The sequence below is a fragment of the Dermacentor variabilis genome, chromosome 8 (genome assembly GCF_050947875.1).
Source record: "Dermacentor variabilis isolate Ectoservices chromosome 8, ASM5094787v1, whole genome shotgun sequence".
NCBI classification, from domain to species: Eukaryota; Metazoa; Arthropoda; class Arachnida; order Ixodida; family Ixodidae; genus Dermacentor; species Dermacentor variabilis.
In genome coordinates, this window is record NC_134575.1 from 28611613 (window position 1) to 28627685 (window position 16073).

The following is a 16073-nucleotide window of genomic DNA, read 5'->3' on the forward strand; positions in this document are numbered from 1 at the left end:
TTCATCACCTTCCTTGCCGCTGCGGCAGCGCATTGTCTTCGCGCCAGCGACGCGCGAAATCTGCATCATCATTGTGCCATGCATCGCTTCTACGACCAAGCTAGCTTTCGACGGCACACGTTCGCTGCTATATTGACATAAAACTACTTGCCTTCGAAAAAAAAAAAAAACAGCCTGAATGAAAACTGAAAGTGGACTGGTCACAAGGAACATGCTTACGGGGCCATACTATTCATGACAACTTACAAAGGTTAAATGCGGTCAGGTTGACTTCACAGGTTTGGAAGGATTGGCTGACGGGCTAGTTGGTTCATTATCACAGAAAGAGCAGCACTTCAGCTTGTTAGCGCAGTGTGTGTGGTTCCTCCTTTGTGTCCCGCCTTGAAGCGCTGTTCTGTGATTTTACAGATTTTCTTTTTGTGAGTCAGTTACGCTTTCCAAGAGCATTTATTTGGGAAACTTTTGTTCGCATAGCTCTTACAGAAGCGTGCTTAATCAAAGTTTCTTCGCTCGGCTAGATAATCTCGATGACGGGCTCCAAACTACTCATTCCCTTTAGCAACCTAAGATCACTTATTGAAAATTTAGCTAACGTAGCTTCGCTAATTAAGTGCACAATTTCTCAACTTACTCCGCATCCGGAGTCTAGCAATCTGAACCCACGAATGATAAAATGATGTTACCAATATTTGTATTGGTTGAATAGTTCTGCTCGGTGCACTGAAAAGCAGCCGGCATATTGATGGTGCTGTAGGCTTCTTATAAAGCAAGCATGAAGGCTTGGGTAGGCCATCTTGGCACAAACGAAAATCATGAACTTAAACGCATGTTTCCAGCCACGTACGTTTGCCTTTACAACCGAGTGTCCTACATTATACAAGAAGCGCCTCAGCGCTACATCACACAAGGTGTGCGAGAACATTGTGCATGCTCCCGATTAGATTTATCAGCGTTGGTGGCGTCAGGCTCGGTTTCCTGGCATTATCAGGAATAAAAACAGCCGTCTGAGGGAAAGCACTGCATACATTTTCAGTACTTTGTAACATATGGATCAGCAAGGACATGTACTTTGGAACGAAATGTACTGAAATGTTAAGCTGAGAGTTTCGCTGCGTATATTTTGGCCGTCTAATGTTAAGATCTAAAAAAATACTGTGATTTTGTGACAAATAATGCTGACACACGTACAGTGACCTGACATATGAGCTCCTGCACAGTACCCGTGGATGAACTGACCCCTGGACTACAAGGCTGCATTGAACCACGATATGCTGGTTTATTAGGTACCTGTAATCTGAAAGTGTTTAGCTCTTGAATTTTTTGGTCTGTCGGCGCCGCTGTGCAGTCTACGTGGCCCTTTTTACCACGAGCACTATGTTTCATCTAGTATTTGAAGCAACTGCATACTGTTTTTTTTTTGTGAGCTTTCTTTAGCGTCGAACCACCGTTCCAAGGTTATCGCTTGGCTCTAGATGTACCTGCATGTATGTCAAATAGCTATAATGTTGTCACAGGCTCAATAGCAAAAGAGCGTTATCTAATAAGATTGTATGTACAAGCGAAGGCGCTGCGTCTGTCGCGTTGCCGGTTCGACGGCAGGTCACGTGGGGTACGGTCGAACGATGGTCGCCACGCTGATTTTATCGGTGCCGCCGAGCAGAATCTGGCGCAGCACAATGATTCGGCCTAGTGTGATAAAATGGTTTCAGTGACGCACTGCATGTGCTGAATCACCGGCCAATCGTTGGCGTGAGCTGAGCGTCTTGTCGGCCATCGTATCGACCCATTGTTATCGTGGCCGCGAAGTCAGGAACGCGCTGCCACATCCAGCGAATGCGGACCGACGCTGCGAGAAGATTACATCAATGACGTGACGTTTTTTTGAAGTGTCGCGCAAGTGTAAAACAGCAGTTTTCCCTTAAATTTGCAGCCATTGACAAAAGGCGGCGAATACGCGGCTCACGGTGCAGTCCGGACCACTCAGTGTAGTCCGGCCGAAGTCTTGGATACTTGCTGCTTTGAAGGTGAGTTGTTGTCTTACGCTGCTACGCACGTTCTTGGCACCGCACCGACGTCGAGCTACCAGTGGAGTTTCGACGTGGCACGCGGAACGAGTGTTTGCAGCAGAACGCGTCACAGCGCTTTTTCTTCTTCTTTTTTACTTTTTCCCAAGATCGGGCTGCGCTTCCGCTGCGCGCGTCCCTTTCAAAACGTTTCGAGACTAACCCGCTGGGACAGTGCGCATGCGCTGTAGCGATGTGAAAAAAAGGTGGATTGGCATTTGCTTTCCGATTTTAGAAAAATGAGCAGTTTAGCAAAATGTTAAGGACAGAGAAAACGCAATAGAACCTCGACAGGGGGTAGAGTCAGGCGAGTGAAACTAGCCTCCTTGTACTCTGCAGTAGAAGTTCACACTGGAATATCAGAGGTTTTCTTCAGAGGGGCCAACTTTTGACAGTGGCTGACAAAGGGAAGGGTTCTATGCCGTTTCTTACCAGAGACAAATGCGCGGTGTCCTTTTGACGGGCGCACTAGTTTTCATCGCAGAACGGCGCCACGCGCAGGAGTACGAGGCCCCATTTAAGCATCCAGGCTAGAGAAGGTGAGTGAAGAAATTGCGCTTTTTTTGGTGTATGATGTTCCAACAAAAATAACAGCGATGTTCTTTGCTACTCCGAAATTAGTATTGCCGAAGACTCGGTGGTGACGGCGGTAGGTGTACATTAGATATTCTTAGACTACCCTGCCTCTAAGAACAAATCGTGCGCAAAGCTTTCTTTCCTTTCATTTTTTTTTCTCTTCATTTTCTTTGTTTGAACAGTACTGCCAGCCTCTGATGAGTCCTCAAGCAGGGGCGATTACAAACATGAGGAGCAATACATTGAAGCTTGAGCAGAATGCAATAGCAGCCAATTGTTGATTTGCAGCAATACTGTTGCGCATGCGCGAACACGGTTGTCACGAGCGCCTTCTAGATAGTTGGATACCAGAAGCAGTCGCACAACCAACGCAGCCACAGCTAGTGCGCCTCCAGACGCCGGTTCCTGATGGTTTTAATCACGGTATTCGCGTGACAAGGTCTGCTAGTTGTATTTCGTAGTGGGCAGCGCTAGCTGCACTGACAAATGAAGCACGAGTTCATTTCGGTTTCCGTCGGAGAAGAGCTAACCGGCAAAGCAAGCAGCATGGATATGCGACAGCCAGAGATGCCATGACATCGCGCAACTTGTTCGCTCCTCGCAAAACCGGTTCTCATCGCGCTGCTTGCCTGCTAGTGAATTGTCATGTGCCAGCGCCGCGAGGTTATTTCGGCATGCAAGCTTTGAGACGCCCTTAAACGCAGCCGCACTTTGCCGGAAATTGGAGAGCTCGAGATGGGACGAGGACGGACAGAGCTTGCTGAAGCTCAGTGGTGTAATTCCGTTTTCGCTGACATGTATAGTCATAATAAGTATGTTGAAAGTGCGCCTCATATGACAATCGGTGCCCAGTACTACGCCACTGAAGTTATCGAAACACAACATCCGAGAACATTTGTTGTCACCGACGGGAGGCGCCGGACGAACCATGCGACGGCGTTCGCCTGGTTTTCTCTTTTCTGGAGACTGTGTACCAGATAGCCAGATGTATTTTTAATTTAGCCTCTTAATACTGATGCATGCGTTGAAGTGCTCGCAAAATGTATGCGTTCAATTGCAAGCAAAAGCTTCTTCGTAACCGGCGACACCCACGGACAGTGAGCTAGGCCTACCATGTTCATCGGCTGCCGTTAGTGCATACAGTCGAGGGAACAGAGCCCCGTTTGAGGCTTTCCCGTATTCACGGTGGGCGAAAAAGGACCGTCGTGATAATACAAACAGCTCTGTGAAACTTTGCTTGTTGCGGATGGGCCATATCCGTGGGGTAAACTCTCGTAAGCGGAGCATCGCGCTTGACGCGCCGACTTTGTCGGCAGCCGCCGATCGCTCCAGCCGGTAGGCCTAGCTCGCGCTTGTCGAAGCAGCAGCCGACGGCGCTTGCGATGAAAACGCCGAGAGTTATAAAGCGTATATTTTCGTGAGCACTTTCGCCTCTGGACCATTATATAATTGTCATGGTGACAAAATGACATATGTTATGGCTAAAATAATATTGTGTCGGTTCTCTCGATACTCCGTCGGCAGCAAAGAGCAACTAACGCGAGCCGCATTGCACGGTGGTCGCTGCGTGCGGCCAGTCTGCGAAAGCAAGTGGAGACACTCGACGACACATCGTCAGTGTGCTTCGAACGCGCGCACTCCGCTCTTTGTTGAAGAAGTGCATGCCGCTCGCATCAGCCCCGTGGTGGCACCAGCGATCTCCTTTAGCTGTTCAGCACGGCTAGACCGTCTATATGTCTCCGGCTTACTATATGTGACCTTGTCTATGCCTAGTTTTTAATGATAAAGATGATACGTGTACTCTAATTGTTGGTTATACCGTCGCTTTTGTAGGTTAACCAGTTCCTCTGCTGAGAGCATCGCGCTTGGTGACGCATACCAGCTAAATGAATTGAATGCAAATCTTATCGCCTTTCTCAACTTTTGCCTGCCTCCTTTATGTTAACGTCGCCATGCGGATTCCAGACGACGGACCCATACTCGGGAAGCACGGGGACGAATGGTTTTTAAGCTAGTAGCTTTGTCTCGCAGCATGAATTTCTCAAGCAATGCCTCTTGTATAACAAACTTTCTGCGCAGCTTTCCTTTGTGACACGTGCTCGTTCCACTTCCAGTCCGAACCTAAAGCTACACCCATGCAAGTGTTTGTAGCTTGTCCCTATGTCTAAAATTTGCCCATCGATTAAATAGTGATTGTTCAACGGGTGTCGTTTCTGCATCACGGTCATGGCAACAGTTCTTCACGTTGCTTTTCCATTTACCCTGCGCTACAAAACAACTGCGCTGTAGGCAGCGAGGTATTTAAGAGCGATTGGTCAGCGGGACCGCGGATTCGTCTATATAAAACCCTTTGTAGTTATATAGCCAGATCAGCCAAAACGTTCGCTTGTGAGACGAGTGTCCAAGTTCTTTAAAGAAGCAGGTGAAAAATTTGATCCGAAATGAAACAACAAAGGCGTCGCGCACAGACAATCTTCTCTGCCTCGGAATTGGGTGGGTCAGTGCTTGCGTTTCGTAGTGGATGCTGGATAGTCCAGATGGGGCAATATTCTTCTTGAAGCAGCTACGAAATACGTTGCAACGCAGCTTAACCTTGAGCAGGCTCAAGCGGATGCATTGAGAACATTCACAGCTTGTGTACGATGTAATCCCGCGCCCACCTCGGGACGTCAAACGATAAGCAGGTTATAAATTTTTTTTTGAAGTGCGCGTATTTACATAGTAGGAGCGTTGACATAAAAAAAAAATTGAGATAACAACCACCTTGCGGCCGTTAATGATTTATTTTGTTAAGGATGGACACTGCGGGAAAGGCGCGCACGTTTTCAGCAGTCGCCTTTCAATGACGTCACAATGTTTGTAGCTGAGCCGCCTTGTTCAGTCATTGGGCATTGACTATGACAGCATAGAAAACGGTTGCCCGGCTGTCACATAAACGCGGCTGCAGACTTTAGACGACGAAAATTGTAGGTTCTCAGAAGAAATTGTTCAGTGTTTTGTTCGTCAACGTGGCTGCCATACACAATGCACGTAGGATGCAGGTGAAAAGTTGGGCTAATAAATAGAAAGACTCTGGATACGTCGTATGCACATTTCCGCTTTACCTCCAGCCATGCGTGCACTTACATTGTCGCATGACGGGAACGTTCTGCGTCAAAATGGCGGTAATTGTCGTCGTTTTGGTTTTTCATTGCTCTTTGCTAAGGCCTTCATTAGGCATAACATATTTGAGGTTTGGGGCCGGCTATCTCAGCGTTTTTAGCTTACAAAAACTTGTTGTTGGGCAAATTGGTGCATATTTTCAAACAGTTTTATAACTGCGCGAAAAAACTTACACAGAGAGATACCACACAAGGACTGCGCCTGCCCTTGTGTGCTCTCTCTGTGTTCGCTTGTTTGCGCAGTTATAGAACTGCATCTGAATGTTATTGGCTGGAAAGAAAACAAAGAAAAAAAATAGAAAATACTTTCAAAGCAACTTCTGGTAATAATGCAGGCGGAGCCCAAATCGGAGTGCCAAAATCCACATAATTTGAATACAATCTTTACTTTGTTCATTCCCAGCTTGTGCTTGCGATTGTCTTTCGGTTGGTATGTAAATTACGGCAACCGCGGGCAGCTTTGTTGTCCGTTCCTGTATAAGATTCTGTGTTTGGAAAGTACTTCGCGTTATCTTGTATATGAATAATTTCGCATCACAACGTTGTCCTTCCACCCCCAATTTAGTGCGAAAAGAAAATTTACCTGATCAAACTCGTACAATGTATCCAATATATAGCAATACCATAATTCAGAGGTGCGCTTTAGTAAACAACCACCGGATCATGCTATGCCCTGCCCTTTTTGACGTCACGTCCGGGCATGAAAGGCGAGCACAGTGCACTAACATCAGGTGTGCCTGTCACGCCCATGTCACGCGGGCACCCTCGAACTCCATTTAACTGCTTCGTCTTTACGTCAACGGAGTTGCGCTAAGTGTCAAGAGGTCTCCCTTGGGCTACAGAACCTTTCTATAGCCTCTACACTTGGGCCAACGAAGTTAAATGGCGATTTTGCCGAAGGTAGTTCGGCAATGACCATTACAATGGGACGGAGCCCTCTCGTTCACAGATAGCTACGGCTGCGAAGAAAAGTACGCTAATAAACTCGTCGTGAATGGCTCACTTACAAGTTTTAGGATTATGTTACTTGCCATGGTTTATACGCCGGGTAATGGAAGTTTTTGATTCGTTTTCAATGACACATTGCTTGTACCCTCTACACCAACGCTTGGCCATGCCGTTCGGCATGTCACTGCGCCATTTCGTTTGTTTTTCCGCTTCGTCACTCACCTGGAAGCAGTTGAGCTCACCGCGAACGCACGGTTACGCAGCAGAAAATTACAACTGGAAGTGCACCAGCCGAGCCACGTGACCCACGCTGCCCACGCACGAAAGCAAGAGCGCAGTGTGGCCAGCATGGCTTTCATGTTCGCTATGCTTGGAAAACAAGTCTTGCGGTAACATACAGGAAACTTTCTCGCTGTAATCTTATTATATTGCATACTGCATAAAATTAAAGAAAAAACTACACTTAATTGCGACTCTATATGCGAGCAGTTGCACGCAAAAGTAAGCGCTGCAGCACCGTTTCTGTCCCGTGCGGCGCCCGTCCAAAGGTCGCATTGTGCCGTGTAGCACGGCCGCAACTCCACTGCCGAAAATCTCCGTTAGGTGGTTCCACGTGCACGGAGTTCGCGGGTGCCCGTGTGACAGGGGTATATTTAAGCGAGCATGTAAGCGGGCATAGCGGCAAGAAAACTGGTGAGTCGCATCGCTCTCAATGTGAACAAGTAGCAAACTAAAGAAACGCAGCCCACATCGAGTCTAGTCGTGTATTAGAAGATATGGGCCGAATCAGCCAACTTCACATGATAACAGGAATGGCTCATACATTGACAGTTTCTAATCTAGCGACGATATAGATTCATCATGGGGAAGGGCGGTCACGTAAAATACGGTAGGAAACGACCAGAACGAGAGCACAGACGTTGAAGACAAAGTTGGGGCTGTGCTTAGGCATGCAGAGCGTGTGTGTGTCCACTCACTCAACCTCCTTTTCAATGCGAGTTTAACCAGGTCAAGATATCGCAACGCAAGCGTATGTTTCGTACTACCACTGTAATACCATGATTACATTATCAGTTTGCTCAGCTTTCTTTTGCTTTAGGACTCAGTGTCAGCATCAGGGTAGAAATAGCAGTGCACACTTTGCGAAGCCTTCGCTGTATACCACGCAGCAGCCTGCGTGGTATACTATGAAAAACTAAAACTGTCTTCACAGTGCTTTTCGTCGTTCATATATAAGAGAGAACTGACGTCATTTTATCCGTCTTGCGCAAGCCGCATGCGTTGACACTTTTTTTAGAGAAGCACTTGTTTATTCTGACACTGTTGCACCACGTTCTTTTCTTTCTGCAGGTCTTGTGCCAGACAACTGAAGGATGTAATTCACGTGGCAGCACTGTACGTCGCTACTAAACGGGCTGGTGCATCATGTCTAAAACGTTGCACGTAAAAGATGCCATTAGCGCCAGACATGCAGCCGACAAAAGCAGCATGGAATGGCACGTCCAGAACATCCCATGCACCAAGACGGGTGGAGCGAGCTGTCGCTTACTGGACCACCGTCGTGGCTTAAACCGCATCCTTCAAGAAGCTTGCCTAGAGCTTCGGGAAGACAGGCGAGGACAGAGCAGGGGCGATGCCCTTATTGCGGTCGTCGAGGCAGCCTCCTGCGGCTATGTCCTGCTCGGCGTAGACGAAGACTTGCTCAAATCGAAGCCACTGGATATTCTTGAACGCCTACTAGCCGAGCATCGCTGCATCACAGCGATTGAATTCAACGGGAGCTCGAAGCATCGCCGTTCGTTGCTTTCAGCAGTAAAACGTAACTGCTCTTTAAAAAGCGTTACTGTCTGCGGCACATTCATTGGAGCGGACGACGCAGCTTTCATGTGCGAAGTGATCAAGTCTTGCTCGCATCTCGAGAGTCTGGCTTTCAAGGTTCATGATTTCGAGAAGGAATATGCAATGAATACAAGATTGTTTGGCAGATCACTTGACCTAGACTGGCATCACCTGACGGCTCTAGACGTGGCAAAACTTTCATTGTCCACTAGTGAGGCGAGTTCGCTCATCCGTGCTCTCACAGGAAACAAAACTATCACTGACCTGCGCGTCGGAGAAAGCGTGTTCGGCTGCCGCGATGAAGCCTCCAACGCACTCTTCGCCAGCTACCTCGCCAAAGAAGCCTCAACGCTGCAAAAATTGACACTCAAATCGAGTGTTTATCATGACGGGGAGTTGCTCTTGAGAGAACTCATCAATGCGTTCTGCAATATGAATACTTTGGAGGAGCTGAATGCCGACATCACTGTGAAGAATCCAGAATTGTAAGTATAGCTGACCTTGTATTATGTACCTACGCTATAGCATTCAGACATTTCGCAACAGTCCTCCCATGACTTTCGTTGTAAGCGGAGACAAGGAATACACCTTTTGATAGCTTGAAAACGTAGTGCACTGTCTTTACGCAAAAGTAAACGCTGGTTTACCGAGCGGCAGAGGAGGAGCCCCAGTCGAGCAGCCATCTAGGTTCCATGAAAGAGCAGGGGGCAATGACGTCCACGGCGAGGTACGGAGAAGTGACGGAGGGTCGCTATATCTTAACCTTGTACTGACCAATGTATCATATAATACCTTGGGGTTACATTAAGTTTGATTCCTCAAATTTTGATTTTAGTGAGGTACTCAAGTGCTGCGCTGGAGTGTGCTTTTATTTGAACGTTTCAGTGAGAGATTTTTTTTTGACGGCAATGTCTTCCTTGGCGAGCTACCTCCTTTGCAGGCCCATTGCGAAAGTACTAGTGTAAATATAAATACCATGGGGAATGCGATGGCGATGATGACTGCTATAGTGATTATGACAACGATGAAGACGATAATGAATATTGGCAAAAGTTGGGCAGGCAACGCAACCTACAGTTGACATCGATCAAATATTGTCGCTCCAGCGCGACTGTAAAAAATCACGCGCTTCACACACGCCTTCCTCAGCCCCAACTCGCCCAGGAAGACATCGTATTCCAAGAACTCCGAGAACAGGTTGAATCACCTTTTTCGTAATATGGCTACTCTTCATGGAGAAAAACGAGACTAAAAACTGTTGTGTTTGAGCAGTGCGCTGTTAATAACGCGCCGTGCGTCACTGCGAGGCGTGTATGTTCAGTATGTACTGTATGAAGGGCTTGTTTGCCCAGTCGTCAGTGTCAATCGGCACTGGCTGTGACATACGACTTCACAGACCTAAAGCATGATAGATTCCTTATACATCCTTTGCGGATAACGCTGGATGCGACTCGTCTACGCGTGAAGGAACACCAATTTGAGCATGTAATTTCAGTTTTTTAATTAGTCCTAGTGCTTATTGATATTTCCCGTTTTGTTTCCCCCTTAAGTTCAATTGTTCTGCTAATACGTGTTTTGTATGTGTTTTCCAGCGTCGGTGCGTTCAGTCTCTTCGCCGAAGTGGTCTTTCGGAGCACCTCAATGCGCAGCCTGAGGTTACCATCGACGTTCTGCGAATGCGATGGCACATTCTGGAGCTCTACTGTCCAGCCTCGAGATCCCAAGGCCGCGCAATGCATGAAGCCCTGGCTCGCAGCCCTGCGGAGACCGAACTTGCCGCTCAGCAAGCTCTGCATTGACTTGCGGCGCTTCGGCGAAGCTGAGTGCCACGCCTTCTTCGGCGCAGTTGCGGAAACGGACGCCCTGAAGTCGGTGGTCGTTCAATCCTTGCCCGCAATCGACCGACCGGACAGGGTCTGCGCCACCATCCAGGAGCGAGGACTGAACGACCGAGTGGTCATCCACTGGCCTTATATGCGCAACGCACAATGTCTGCAGCAATGCCCTCAAATCAGCAGCGTAACCATCAGAGCGAGCCATTTTCGATGCAATCGCCGGGTCGGTTTGCAGCCAGTTATCTCAGCTATAGAAGCGGTCGGTGGCTGCTCTCACATAACGTCGCTCTTGGTTAACTGCGAATTCTTCGATCGCAGTGTGTTCTCCGCTTTGGCGGCATGTATAAGAGCCCCGTCCCCGCTTACTGATATAAATATAAACCTGAATTTCAATTCACTTCTCACCTCACAAGAGGAGCGTGATGTGCATGCGGAACTGGTGAGGGCGCTGGCCTCCAACCTCAGACTAGTCAGCGTCAACATCAAGGGCGCACTGCTCTCCAACGACGACTTCAAGTGGCTCGCGCATGGTGCCACCAAGAGTCTCTGCCTCACAGAATTAACCCTGACTCCTGCCTGTGTCTTCGATGCCAGGCACGGCCAAGACCGAGCAATGCGCTGCTGTTCGGTGCACAGGGCCGAGGCCTTGGCGGGAGAATCCATCGACAAGAACAGCGCACTGGCCGACATCTTGGTATGACTCATTGCTAACTGTTATTGGATCCTAAGTAAAGTGATCAGCTATTGAGGGCAGTGCGGGCGCAATACGCGCCATGCAGTGCTGTTCTGCGCAAATCACTACAGAGAACTCCTGTGCTCGCGTCTAGTGGTGCTGCGTAAGTAGCGGCTCCACAAGCATGAGGACGATTTGCAGCTGCACGGATATGGCCTAAGCTTACTCCTTGTGGCTTAGAACGGTTTCGCGATTTCATAAATTGACACTCTCCATCAGTACTATGCAACATGTGTGCAAGAATTTCCAATGATTACGGGCATCTGCAGAGAGTAATTGCGGCGCTGGGTGAGACAACTCTGAGCGCTGAGAAACTTGGGAAATTGCGTCGCAGATGGTGCCACAAAAATCGCAGAAGCCACAAGCGAACACAAGTAGACAACTGCGGGTAATTGCCATTATTCCCATGTAGCCAAATGATCGCAGCCCCTTAGTTTCCTGTAGTAGTAATTGTAGAAATCTGTGTAGAACTTAGGTAGATTAAGTTGAGTAGACTAATGTGTTCTTCTCTTTGCTCTTGGCCCCTAACTTGCGATACCTGCTCGCTTTATTTCCACGAGTTTTTGCACAGTAAAACGTATGATTCAGTCCCCCACCAGCCAGTTTAGTTTACTTTCGTACGTTCGTGTAAAGATGGCTTTTAATGTTTCTTTAGCCATGTACGAGTTAACAAAAAAAAAAGGAAATATAGCAGTGCCGCATACAGATAAGTTCTAATAACTTTTTTGTTTTCCGCATTATAAGTTTTGCGGTGTTGGGAACTAGTGTCCGAATCGCTCAACGCACGACCCCATCTTTTAGGGCTGTGTGAGAGGTCCACCAGTATGACGCGGGAGATTAGTTTTTCTACTGAACTAACAAGCTATCGAGCCGGCGAATGCTGTATCGATTTCCCTTTGCATTTGCAGCAAGGCACATTAAACTCGCTGTGGCTTTCGAGAGCTGGCATCGCACATGTGAATCGTGCACGCCGGCGCGTTCGCACACCTAAAATAAAAAAAATGTAGCGAACAAGTTTTTTTTTTTTTGTGCTCACTCGTTCCAATTCTTTAGACATTATCCTCGTGCATCCAACAATGGCGGTCGCCTGTGATGCTTGCTTAACAGATTGTTCCACTCGAAATTTTACGGTTCCAGTCGATATCGCTTTACTGGATAACGCGTATCGCAGGTTGCCGAGGTTTCTCATTAGCAGTTTTTGAGATGCTGTAATTCGGGCGCTAGGTAACCAGTTTTCAAGTCTAGTTAATTTAGATTTCCTTACGTTTTCGCACACATTGTCTGCTACCAGTTGCGAGTGCAATAGGGTTGTTCGTGGACGGGTTTTACATTTCTTAAAATCGGGGGGGGGGAGGGGGGGGGAATCGGATGCTACATTTCCAACTGGATAATCGGAGACATATCGTGTGTTGTTTTGTTTTTTGACCATTGCGAAATCCGTTTTTTTTTCGGGTTAAATCTACCCATATACTACGCAATACACTCAGTTTATTTTATCAAACAATCTCACGGGCTTCTTAACTGTAACGCGTTAAATGTGGTGTTTGTTTCAAGCTCGTAGTGGGCGGGGACGCCAGGATCTTCTAGGAAGCACCCTCTGAAATTTGGCATTTGTTTGGAAATGAATAATTAATTATGACAGTAAAGAGCATTGAAAACTTCAAGGAAATGAAACATTTTATTAACGCAAAGCTGGTCATCGATTTTTTTACGCGCTCTTGTTTACATACATTATCATATTCATGCGCAACATGTCGGTCTCCATTCGAGACCTGTTCGGCCGTTGAACGTATCTCCCAGCTGGGAGAAAGTTCTCTCGACATCACAGCTTCCATTAGCTAGGCACAACAATGTCAACAGCAGCATTTTCCAGCCTGGAGTAGCCAGCGGTAGAATCATGCCAATACTCAATGAGTTCGACAGCTGTGTTTGAAATCGCCGTGAAATGAATTTACATTGCCGGTTGCTGACATGAACAGAGGTCGGTAGTCATCAACTGACTGCCGCAACAGAGTAATCTGCAATAGGAAGCGCCTTATTCATAGCATTTTTCGTCCTAAATTTGTTACTCCCTGACTGGCAGCCATACACTTGCCGCGTGGTCAGCCTCCAACGTGTTTGCCCCCTTTCCTTTGCAAGCCTTTTTCATTTTCTTTGAGTGTGTGCATGCGCGAACTGAAGGCGATCGGTCGAGCAAGAGGTGATAAAAGGTGCAGCCTTAGAAAACAATGGCTATGCTCCAAGCAGCAAGGTGACAATGCACCCGTTTATTTATATAAATTATATTGCTCAGAGTGCCCGGAGAGAACGGTGGACCGTCAACGCACGATTGTGCAGATCGCTACTGGGAAAGTTCTTTCGGGGAGAAATCAGGCCTAACCAGATTCTCCTGAAACACGTTCGGGGTGTAAAAATCGGGTAAAATCAGGTCTTACCCGGAAACGAACAACCCTAATTAGAAACCGCTTCAAAATTTCGAACCTTTGCTTGCTCATTAACGTTTCTCCGACTTTAAACTCCACAACGGCTCATTTTTTTTTACGTGCAGGAAACGACCAGACGGAATGCCTCCGCCGTCTTGGCTGCAGCTCAGTTCGTGTTAGGCCAGGAAGATGGCGCCGAAGGCCCTCGTTCTATCGAGCTGATGCACGATCACCCTCGTCTGCTCGAAATGGTGAGCGAAGGTGGTGACGTCACCAAGGCCGCCGCCAAGGAGATGATCAGCAGCGCCCTGCTTCGTGTTCGCCACTTGAGCCTCGACGAGTTTATGAGAATGACCGGCGTCGTCAAGGAGGCGGCGCAATGCCTTGCAGATCCTGCTGTCAGGCGTCAGCTCTCTGACTTGAACCACGAGTGCTGGCTACACATCCGCCGTTTCCTGAAGATAGCGGACGTTCTGCAGCCTCGAGCCGATCTATGTGAAAACTGTACAAATGGTTTTTATCATCCTTTTATTTTGCTGGTGGGGGATGAGAGGTCAGCTATTTTATTACATTAGGAGGAATGTGAATACGAATACCTGTAAACCAAAAATGACGGATAACAAAACAAAAAGGGTCATTCGGCGCAACATGAACAGCAGGAATAATTGCTAGAAATTTCGTTACGTATTGCTGCCATGCATGAACAGTTTCCCAACGGCTAGCTATTTATGAACCAGAGATTGATTTTCCTTGATACCATATTTTTATTTCACAAGATACTGAAGGCCACAGGTGGTCCAAGTTGGAGTGCAAGACTGTTAAGCATACATAGTCTGCAATGACAAACAGAACAAGTTATAAAATTTATTCCGCGATTCAGTTATTGAGATTTCAACAAACCTGGCAAGGTTTATACTTTATAAATCGTCTGTTAGCTTCCTAATTAACGCTAGTTTCCTCTTTTTATAGCGTGACTGCTTTTCATGTATACTAATGGAGCTGCTGTTTTGGAGTCCCATTGAATTTCATAGCTTGCGCAATCTTGCTTTTTAAGTATCTGCACGTGGATGAAATAGAAAAACTTTAACAAAAGACGAAGGTGCCAGCTCACTTATGTTGGGCTTGCTACTTCGTTGGGACGATTGAAATGTACGCTATGAACGGAAATATTAAAAAAAAGGAAATGAACGAGAGAACTGAGCAAACTAACATGAGGCTTGAAATTGGTAGTTTGTAGGTCGACAATTTGAAGTTTTCATCTTTAATATTAAACGAAAATCATCGATCTAAACAGTATAACACATACTGACAAACCCTGCTGCGCCCCGAACATGTTACTATGACTGATTTTCCACAATTATTGTCTCGATCCCCAGGAGATATGTATAACGTGATGTCATAGTGAAGAACGCGTTCACATGGCTTGAGACTATTGGGACGTTTTGAGAACATTGCGACATTCGTTTTAAACATAGCGCTGGCAAGTGCTTGTGCATAAATACCCCGATAAATTATTCCCTAATGAATGCATATCTGCGTAGAAATTAACTGGGTAATGTGTTCTCGAAATTAAGAAAGCTAATGGTGGTGATATAACCGACCTCTATTTATAACAATAGAGCACACATATCCAGTTTGCATAAATATTGCTCCCGCACATGTCTTGGTAATGATACTTCCGTACATTTTCTGAATAATTTCTTGCAGGCCGGTAATCACCGTCAGCAGAGCAGAGCTTTCAAGCATCGGCATAGAAGACACCGCATGTTCCTATGACGTCGACGTACGGCTGAATCAAGAAGTCAATAAAATATTAAGTCAATGCGTCAATCAATAAGTCATGTCTCTTTCCGAAATGGAGGGCAAAGAAGCTTTTGGAAATGCAAATAATCCACTTATGTACGTGCTAGAGACCACAAACTGAGGTCTTAATTACGCAGACATCTTTATAATATTTCATGACATAGACAAATGAAATATCGACTGTGCACGTAATAAGGGGCCGCTTGGTGATAATTTTGCGACTATAAAACATCTTTTTGCCAGCCGTGAACTAGTACGTGGAAGTTTAAATAAACATTGGGGCTCTGCCTACCGAATCGACTATCTTAACATGAAGGAAGCCGTCTTGGGGGACTCCAGATCAATTTTCACCACCGGCTTCTTCAACGTACACCTAAACATAAATACACAAATGTCCTCCGAGTTGTTTTCGGTTGTGTCGCCGTCGCTGTACGAACGCATGAGCGCGTCGCTTTCGGAGAATAGGTGTGCAAGTGCATTTCGGCCCGCGCGAAAAAAATTAAGGGAAAGTTCTGTGAAGTGCCGTCAGTCCCAGTTTAGACACGCAAACCACTCATCACGCCGGTGACGGAGGGAGACTTGCGTGGATTGCTAACGCATGTCACAGGCCCTTCTGGCGTCGCCACCTCCTGCACTCAGTTCCTGTTTCTCGGAACGGATGCTGTCCTGTTGAGCTGCTATGCTAGTAGCGT

At 47.0% G+C, this 16073-nt stretch overlaps 1 protein-coding gene across 3 annotated transcripts; it reads left to right on the forward strand.

The window, feature by feature from the left end:
• Positions 1–1854: 1854 nt before the first annotated feature.
• On the forward strand, positions 1855–15400 carry LOC142589917 (uncharacterized). 3 transcript variants are annotated; one of them, XM_075701627.1, is made up of 5 exons: positions 1857–2024; positions 8099–9072; positions 10180–11116; positions 13704–14082; positions 15286–15400. In XM_075701627.1, the coding sequence occupies exons 2-5, from the start codon at positions 8174–8176 to the stop codon at positions 15291–15293; spliced, it is 2223 nt and encodes a 740-aa protein (XP_075557742.1). In that variant the 5' UTR covers positions 1857–2024; positions 8099–8173; the 3' UTR covers positions 15294–15400. The 3 variants fall into 3 exon arrangements, with proteins under 3 accessions (XP_075557740.1, XP_075557742.1, XP_075557741.1); XM_075701625.1 differs by lacking the exon at positions 15286–15400 and having other exon boundaries at positions 1855–2024; positions 13704–14424; XM_075701626.1 differs by lacking the exons at positions 1857–2024; positions 15286–15400 and adding an exon at positions 2322–2602 and having other exon boundaries at positions 13704–14424.
• The last annotated feature ends 673 nt before the right edge of the window (positions 15401–16073 follow it).

What these genes read in the sequence shown, in the direction of transcription:
- LOC142589917 (XM_075701625.1), top strand. Translation starts at nt 8,174, where the DNA reads ATGTCTAAAACGTTGCACGTAAAAGATGCCATTAGCGCCAGACATGCA. An exon ending in ACTGTGAAGAATCCAGAATT is followed by an intron (nt 9,073 to 10,179) that starts GTAAGTATAGCT and finishes TGTGTTTTCCAG; the next exon opens with CGTCGGTGCGTTCAGTCTCT. An exon ending in GCGCACTGGCCGACATCTTG is followed by an intron (nt 11,117 to 13,703) that starts GTATGACTCATT and finishes TTTTACGTGCAG; the next exon opens with GAAACGACCAGACGGAATGC.